This window comes from Ursus arctos, unplaced genomic scaffold, assembly GCF_023065955.2.
Source record: "Ursus arctos isolate Adak ecotype North America unplaced genomic scaffold, UrsArc2.0 scaffold_1, whole genome shotgun sequence".
Lineage (NCBI taxonomy): Eukaryota > Metazoa > Chordata > Mammalia > Carnivora > Ursidae > Ursus > Ursus arctos.
Window position 1 is genome coordinate 108,160,816 of NW_026622763.1, and position 8,911 is coordinate 108,169,726.

General features: G+C 64.3%; 1 protein-coding gene across 1 annotated transcript; it reads left to right on the forward strand.

Moving 5' to 3' along the window:
• The first annotated feature begins 30 nt into the window (after nucleotides 1–30).
• Nucleotides 31–6,714, forward strand: GPR35 (G protein-coupled receptor 35). The gene is made up of 2 exons (XM_026491124.4): nucleotides 31–265; nucleotides 4,826–6,714. The coding sequence occupies exon 2, from the start codon at nucleotides 4,836–4,838 to the stop codon at nucleotides 5,751–5,753; it is 918 nt and encodes a 305-aa protein (XP_026346909.1). The 5' UTR covers nucleotides 31–265; nucleotides 4,826–4,835; the 3' UTR covers nucleotides 5,754–6,714.
• The last annotated feature ends 2,197 nt before the right edge of the window (nucleotides 6,715–8,911 follow it).

The following is an 8,911-nucleotide window of genomic DNA, read 5'->3' on the forward strand; positions in this document are numbered from 1 at the left end:
CAGGAGGGGAGCTGGGGGAGGGCTGGAGTGGCCAGAGTCTGGACGTTTCCTGGGCCGGCCCCTGGGCCACATCCAGCAGCCTCGTGGAGTGACTCAGCCTCCCCCGCTCATTTCCCTAGAAGGCTCAGCTCCACGGGGCAGTGATGTGTATTTTGTCATCAGCGGAGTAGCCCTGTGTCCTCCAACCCCAACGAGAGGGGCGGAGGACCAGGAGGAAGAGGTGAGAAGGATCCTCCGCACACGGGCGGCCACGTGGGCTCTGCAGGTGCGAAGCAGGAGAGGGCGCAGGGAGTCCAGCAGGGGGTGGCGGCGGGAAAGCAGGCCTGCTGAGCGCAGAGCGCAGGCTGGGGGAGGCTCGCAGGGGCTCCAGTGGGGGCCGCGCAAGGCCTGCTTTGCAGAGGCTTGTGACGGGGGTCTGCGGCTGCCCAGCCGCAACAGGACGGACCTGGTCTGAAACCTGGAGCCTGCCCTGTGTGGCCGTGGGGATGCCGTGGGCCTTGAGGGAGAGGCCCCAGCCCCCCGCATGCTCCCCTCAGGGCCGCTGCCAACTGGCTAGCAGCTTCACGAGGCCTTCCTGTGTGCCCCGCACGGACGTGGCTGAGAGCGGTGGTCCCAACCGTGAGCAAGAGCGAAGTACACAGAAAGCTACTTTAATTCATGAGAAATTCTATCAGGGAAACCAGACCGAGTGGGGTGCTAGAAACAGGTGGGGACGCCAGAGACGGACAGAGAGGCAGGGAGAGAAGGGGGAGCCACGCTGGGTGGGGAGCCCCTCTGGGACTCCTGTCAGGCTGGGGCCTGGAAGGATGTGCCTGGGGCTGCTGTGGTGGGGAAGGGTGGGCAGGGGACCTCTGGGCAGGGGGCCCTGGTGGTGGGATGTGGGGGGTGGGGCCCAGCCACTTCCTCCTCTGGGCTTCAGTTTCTACCCCTAAATGGGCAGGGGTGGTGGGAGCTCTCCCTTGCCCCTTGAAGCCTGTGCAGGGAGAGATGCTGGGGTGGACAGCGGGGCCCATGCGGAGGTGTCAGGGTCCCTGCTCACAAGTGCATGGAGCTAAGTGGGGGGAGGGCCAGAAGGCCTGGAGGAGCAGGGGGTGGGGCAGGGGGAGTTTGGGTCTGGAGATCCCGCTTCTAAGGAGGTGGGCCTGAGGAGGGCCAGCTGGGGGAGGGGAGGGAGGAGCACAGTGGCAGGAAGTCACCTGTCTGGGGAAGTCTCCACATGTTGGTGGGTGACCAGTGGGGAGGGGGGTGCCTGCACACGTGGCCTCCCTGCCAGGATGCTGGCCCTGGAGCAGGGGACACCACCCCGCAGCCACTGGGGGCCCAGCCGGGCCGTCCCCTCACTCTCCGGAGCTGGTAGGTGGGGAGGAATGGTGTGGTCTTGCCCTCTGGGGCTGTTTCTAGGGTGCTCCCTCTCACCAAACATGCTGGTTCTCCGTCTAGGAAGGCGGTGCTGGCTCCCACTTCCTCTCCCAGAAATGGGCCCAGGCAGCCCTGAGCTGGCACAGGGGGCAGACCCCGGCACCCCCACTCTGCGTTGTCTGCCAGGCCTACCCCCTGCCTGCCTTGAGCGGGGTGTAGAGGGGCAGGCCAGCCCCACGTTCCCCTCAGACACCTGCACAGGTGTGCGGGCGGCAGACAGCTCAGCTGGGAAAACTGAGGCTGATTTCCATCAGTACGAGCCCTGGAGCCAGGGGGCTCAGAGGGGGTGAGAGGGCGATGGGGGCTCAGAGGGGGTGAGGGTGTTAAGGGGATCTCAGAGGGTGTGATGGAGGGGCTCAGGGGGCTGAGAGGGTGATGGGAGGTCTCAGGAGGTGTGAGCATGATGGTGGGGTCTCAGGGGGGTGAGGATATGATGGAGGGTCTCAGAAGGGGTGAGCGTGTTGGGGTCTGGAACCTCAGGGGAGCATCCTGATGGAGGAGCTCTGTGGGGAGGATGATCTGGAACGGAGCACCTGTTCCCTGAGTGTGGGGGGCATCCAGCATGGGCAGCAAATGCAGAGTAACTCCGGTATCGTCCAGGGCCCGGACTCCCATCTCGTCTGAGACTCTGAAACCCATTTTGTGGGCCGTGACCAGAATTTGAGAAACCAGAATACAAAGTGTCTGAGGGCCGTGTTCCTGCTCTGGGGACCTGTCCTGTGACACTTCCATCTCACTCACATGCAGCCACCCTGGATCCTGCAGGATTTGTTGGGTGGGGTCTCGGCTCTGGAGGCCTCTACAGCGCTTGGGCATCCGGGGTCCACAGCCCGCTCTCTGCCCGACTTCCCGCTCCAGGGGTCTGTGTGCTGCACAGAAAGCAGGGAAGGCTGGCGCAGTCCGCGGGGCGCTGTCCTCCCGAATGCGACCACGGGCTTCTTTCAGGTCATTGCAAAGGTCCTTCAGCGCAGAGTTGAGGGCACCTTTCCACGTGGTGGGGAAGCTGACTGATCTCAGCATCTGGAAGGAAGTCGTGCTCTGAGGTGTTGCTACCCCTCCCCACCAGCCTCCCCTTCGGGAAACTCAGAGCCTCCGGCTACTGAGCGCTCCCTGGGCGGCCGTGGAGCCCTAGCCATCAGGGCGGTGGCCACAGAGTGGCCATTGGAGGTGACAGGCCTGGCATCTGAGCAGGAGACCCGCTGAGGTCGCTGTCCTGGACACAGATCCCCGTGCCAGGGCCAGACACAGGCAGGGGCATGTGCTGACCCCCACGGCTTCTGGGGGCCCCAAGCCATTTGGGCTGGACCCTGGGGCGGGACTGCTGAGCTTTTACGGTGAGGCCCCCAGGGCTAGGCGAGGCTTCACAATCACAGTGTATGCCCTCAACACCCTGCAAAGTTTGCATCCTCTCCCGGGGCCACACGGAGGCTAGCGTGCAAGTCACACTCCCAGGTGTGTGTGACCGGACCCCCAGCCCACGGCCGCCAGCACTGCTGACCACGGCAGAAGAGACCGGCCCTGGACCCAGCGCAGGTGGGGAGAGCGGGGACCCGCAGCACCGAAGGACCTGGATTCCGCACAATCACGTGTGTCCCGGCCGCTTCTGAGGATTCGGGGCTGCCGGGGGACCTCGACAGAGTCCGCCCGGCAGGTCACCGTGTTTCTGGGTGGGCTGCGGTGGTGAGGGCGGGGCAGGCAAGAAGGGAGGATCCCCGTGGTTGGTTCTGGTGGGTTCTGGGGGGTCGGTGGAGCCTGGCTGGCTTGTGGTCTGAGGGGCCTCAGAACCTGGGTGTCACAGAACAGAGAGAAAAGCAGAATCCTTTAAAAAAAAAAAAAAAAAAAGAAAGTGCATCATTAGTGCTGTGCGGGGCCCTCGCACGCAGTGGAAGTTTCATAAACCTCTAATTGCTGGCAAGTGTGCCGTTCTAAAGTTCAAAAGAGTTGAAATGGAATAATTTGGCAGAATATTTCTGTTTCCGGCTGAAATCTATGCTCCCGCTTCCCTAATGGGCTGCGGCCTGGAGGTCCCTGGGGGCCTGCAGCAGAGGAAACGAGCTGCCTTCCCCCCAGCCAGCCCCAAGCACTAATGCACCTAATGGTTCTGGGTATTTCTTCCCTTTCTGTGGGGGGAGGAGGCAGGGGAGCAGAACCCTCCCAGGAACCCTCCCTTCCACACCACTCCTAGAGGGCAGGGAGCCTGCAGAGGGCCTGGTGCTCCTGGGGGGAGGTCGGCCTCTCCCACCCTGCCCACCCCCCCCCCCAGCCAGGGGAAACAAGGTGGGGGGCGTGGTGGGTGTGTTTCCTGTGCCACACAGGGCACACAGGCCACCAATGCAGGTGCCCCATGATCCCACGTGTGTGACACCAGTGCCCGCTTATGCTGGGGAGCCTGAGGCTCACCCAGCTCAGGGTGAATCCAGAGTCCAATCCCTGGATCAAGGGCCGTGCTGTGGGTGTCAAACCCCTGACCAAGTCCACCCTGACTCCTGGGCCGTGTCCTGGAGCGTGTCGGAGGAGTGAGGGGACTGCATGGCTGGTGGAGGGTGAGGCCTTATGGTGGCCTTCATGGTGATGGGGGCAGACACCCAGGGCCACCCGGAGGCCTGCTCTGAACTGCTGGTCTGGGCCCGAAGGGGCAGGGCTGCCCTCAAGGCTCTGACCACAGAGGGCGCAAGGGACCCTTCCAAGTGGGACCCCAGGCCAGAGGACTGGGGTAGGCGGGCACTCGGAGGGAGGGTGCTGCCTGGGGCATCCTGGCCACTGGGCCTCAGGGAGAGGATGGGGGGACACCAGAGTTTTGGGCTTGCCTGGGGAGCCGTCCTGAGCCGCAGCCCCTGCCGCCTGGCCCTCTGCCGACAGGAGTGGCCGGGGGGAGATGACCGACTACCTTGCTGAAGTGTGGGTGGGGGTCATAGGTCAGCACCTCCTGCGGCCAGATATGAGGAGGGTAGAGGGGCCCCCCTCAGCTTTGCGGGGGCCCTGGGGGTCTGAGTGCTGGCACCGCTGGCCACCGGCCAGTGGACGGTGAGCTCCCCCCGCCCTCCTTTCTGCGCAGCAGCAGACAAGTCCCAGGCCAGGAGGGCTCGGGAGGGGGGAAGGGGATCTCGTTCCATCCTTGGGTCACCTCGCGGTGTGACCTTGCCCCCCCCCCCGGGGGGGGGCCTCTAAGAGCTTTGGTTTTCCCACTCAGTCTAGTGGGCAGGGATTTGGGTTTGGCCAGGAGGGTGCCTTGGAGCTCCTGATGATTTCTATGATTTTCTTTAGGAAGGTGAGCCTGGGGCTCCTGCATGTGGGGTGGGGGCTCACCTCCTGCATCCCTGGCCAGAGGTGGTTGGGGCCTCAACAGCCCCCTGCCTGCCGCTCCCCTTCCCCCCTGCCCTCCTCATCCCCTGCTTCTCGCCCGCAGCGGCAGGACCATGAACAACAGTACCTGTCTGTCCGAAGAGCTCATCTGGCCCCCCTCGGTCAGGTACGTCCTCTCCACCTACACGGCAGTGCTGCTGGGGCTGGGCCTGATGCTCAACGGCCTGGCGCTCTGGGTGTTCTGCCGCCGCATGCGCCGGTGGACGGAGACCCGCGTCTACATGGTCAACCTGGCGGCGGCCGACTTCTGCCTGCTCTGCGCCCTGCCCTTCTTCCTGCGCTCCCTGCAGGAGAGGGCCGCGGACACGCTGTTCTGCCAGCTCTCCCAGGGCGTCTACCTGGCCAACAGGTACATGAGCATCGGCCTGGTCACGGCCATTGCCGTGGACCGCTACGTGGCCGTGCGGCACCCGCTGCGCGCCCGGGGGCTCCGCTCCCCGCGCCGGGCCGCAGCCGTGTGCGCGGCGCTCTGGGCGCTGGTGGCCAGCTCGCTGGGGCTTCGTTGGGCCCTGGGGGTGCGGGAGGGCGGCTTCTGCTTCTCGACCGTCTCCCGGCAAAGCTCCAACACCACGGTCTTCTCACTGCTGGGCTTCTTCCTGCCGCTGCCCGTGCTGGTCTTGTGCTCCGTGCGGGTGGCCACCGCCCTGGGCCAGAGGCCGACCGCCGGCCCGGACCAGGCGGAAGCGACGCGGAGGGCCACCCGCATGGTCTGGGCGAACCTGGCCGTGTTCGTGGTCTGCTTCCTGCCCTTTCACATGGTGCTGACGGTGCGAGCGGCCACGAGCCTGAGCACCCCTGCCGTCTGCCACGCCCTCCTCATCACGGGCAAGCTCTCAGATGCCAACTGCTGTCTGGACGCCATCTGCTACTACTTCACGGCCAAGGAGTTCCAGGAGGCGTCTTCGCTGGCCTCGATGCCCACTGGCAAGGCCCGCAGGAACCAGAACTCTCTCTGTGTGACCCTTGCCTAGGAGACGAGCCGCGGGCACGTGGGCGGGGTCCCAGGCTCTCTGGGAGGTCCTGCCTGCTGGGGGATCCCTGAACTGCCTGCGGCTCCCAGACACGCTCCAGGGGCCTGGCAGGGCAGAGAGGGCCCGGGCACAGACTCTGCGGTGGTGTCACCCTGACCCCTGGGATGGAAGAGGATCGGGACCAGGGCAGGAGGACTGAGGCCTGAGTGAGGCCAACCCCAGGTGCCCTGGGATGGGGCCAACACCTGGAGCGCCAAGAGTCTGGTACCCCTGGGGTACTTGGGTGGATGATTGCTCTGCTGTGAGGCCACAGTGGGCCTGGAATAAAGTTGTCCCCCAGGGCTGGGCCTGGCCCTGTCAGGGCTGTGCGTGTGTGTGCGCGTGTGCGCGCACACATGCTGCACACACCCTCATGGTGGGAGGCTGGGCTGTCTTCCTAGATGGCTCTCAAGGGCTTTCCACTTGGGGGCTCTCCTGGGGCCCCCATCTGCTTCCCACCCCCACCCCACTCCCAGACATCTGCAGGTCTGGCGGGGGCTATTTTCAGCTCCCGGAAGGGCAAGCTAAAGCCTCATAGCCTGCTTTCTTCCTGCCAAGGAAGGGTCAGGACCCCTCAACCCCCTGTAGGGGCTGACAGCTGCACTAGGCTGGGGGTGCGCTGGGGGGGCAGTGAGGAAGTGGTCAAGGTCTGTCAAGGGGGCCCACTCCCCTTGTGCTTCTTCAGGGAAGCTGGAGGACCCTGCCTGGTGGTTGCAGGGCCTGGATACCCCCCAGGTGGGAGTGTGGATGCCCAGGCTGGTGTGGGTTGTACCCACCTCCCCTCAGCCTCCCTGCATGGGCTGGGCATCCACACCTAGGCTGGAACCACCGGAGACTTCTAGAGGCCCCCTGTGGTGCCAGTCCAAGCTGGGCTTGGGTTCAAACCCCAACCCGCCTGCATCCCTGGGCACAAACAACTTCCCTGTCCTGTTTTCTTTCTTTTCTTTTTTTTTTTTTAAAGATTTTATTTATTTCTGTGCCAGAGAGACAGCCAGCGAGAGAGGGAACACAGCAGTGGGAGTGGGAGAGGAAGAAGCAGGCTCCCAGCGGAGGAGCCCGATGTGGGACTCGATCCCGGAACGCCGGGATCACGCCCTGAGCCGAAGGCAGCCGCTTAACGACTGCGCCACCCAGGCGCCCCCCTGTCCTGTTTTCTGCCTGCGTGCCCAGAGCCAGAATGGCAGCCATGTCCTGGCCTTAGGGGCCTGCGGCCGATGTAGTCCTCAGGTCCGGGGCTAGGGAGCCCTGCTGAGAGGGGTCCACGCTCAGGGAGGGTCCACACTCAGGGGATCTCTGCACGGGGGTGGGGCACTCGGGGGGCCTGTGCAGCTTGAATCCGCTGCTGTCCTATCCTGGGGCTCAGATGCTCCCCCCCACCACTGGGGACCCCTGCCCTTCATCACCAGGGTAGCGCCTACCCTGCCCAACGATGTGCACCAGGGCCGGGCCAGGCTGCATTCTGTCCTGAGAAGGCATAAAGATGTCCAGGAATGGCCAGTGGAGCAGGGCGGGGAGAAACGCAGCCACGAGGAAGCAGGGCAGGTGCGAGCAAGCCCAACGCTGCGGTGGACCCCCTGCAGGCAGACCACCTCCCTTTCCTGCCCCCATCCTGCACCCCAGCCCCATGCCCCCAGACACAGGCACCGGCCCTGGGACTAGGAGCCCCAGCCTCATTCAGGCTCCCCACGACTCCCCACGCCCCTCACCCCATCCAGTGCTCCCCACCCTCGTCCTCCGGCCAGCACCCCCACACCTAGCACCCTGCCCCTCATCAACCCCGCCCTTCCGCAGTGTGGCCAAGCAGACAGTTCCCAGTCCGTGACCTCCACTGCCCTGACCCTCCATTTCCAAGGGACCACGGAGTCCAGAGAAGGTTTCTCACTGTGGGGTGGGATGGCCACTGGGCTGAGCAGCGAGCCAGGGCTGGATGTAGACGTCCAGTCCCGACCTTGGCCAGGTTTGGGGATCCAGGGAGAGAGGCAGAATAGGGTCTGGGACTCAGCTTTGCCCCTGCGTCCCGCTCTGCACTGTGGGACCGAGGAGGGGATGCCCCGAGGCCAGTGTAGGGCAGCGGCGGAGGAGCAGAGCTTTGGACCAAAGGCTGACAGGCCAGGTGACAGTCACTTCCTAGAGCCTTGTGTTAAGAATTCTGAACCTCGCTCTGGGCTCAGCGAGCAGTACTACCCGCCCAGGTCGGGGCTGAGCCTGGCCCTGCTCCCGCGTGTGCTGGCCAGGTCTGTCCTCATAGGGGCAGAGAAAGTGAGGGCAGGCAGGGGAGACCTCTGCGGGGTGTCCTGGGGGCAGCGCTGGTGCTGCTGGGTGGTGGGGGTGGCCCGCCATGCTCCGAGGACACCAGCCTCCTGAGGGGTGCCCCACTGCTCCACCTTGCTGGCTCCAGTCTATAGTTGGTGGGGGGGGGGGTGTACTCCCTGTCCCTCAGGCCTCTCCTGGCTCCCAGCAAGTGCAGGCGGCTGGACTCTCACAACATTCCTGAAGGAACAAGAAAAGGAGCCGAGGCAAAATCACAGATGTTAAGCATCCAAAGAACTGACTTCTGAACACTAATCATGGCCCACACACTGTGAGAGGCCTTGGGCTGGGCCAGACCAAGGGGAAGAGCCTCTCCCTAACACCCCCCAGCCTGGCCCAGAGGGCTCAGAGGGCAGTCTGGCACATTGATCAGGACTGTACTCACCGTTAATTAGCAAGCAGCAGGCATCTGAAAGCAGATTCACTTTGAGGCTGCTCAACAGGAGTATAGGGCCCAGAATGTGGGAGGGCACCGGTTCATTCTCCCTCTGCTAGGATTACACCTAGGGTATTTTATCTGGCTGGGGACACTGTTCTGGAGCACGCCAGAGTCACCTGGGAGAGGTTCTGGAGGGTACAGTCTGGTGAGGGCTTGGCAGCAGCCAGAGGAAGTGTGAGCTTCCTCCCAGGCAGTGGTGGCATCTGCAATCTCCGAGGCGCAGACGGGTCTGGGTGGCTGCAGAGTGCAGCGCCACGACAGGGAGGGACCCAGAGAACTGCCAGGACCAGGCCGCTTCTGAGCAGAGAGCTGGGCGAGACGCAGAAATCTCCACACAGAGCGAAGGGGCTCCTGGGAAGGCCGTGTCGCT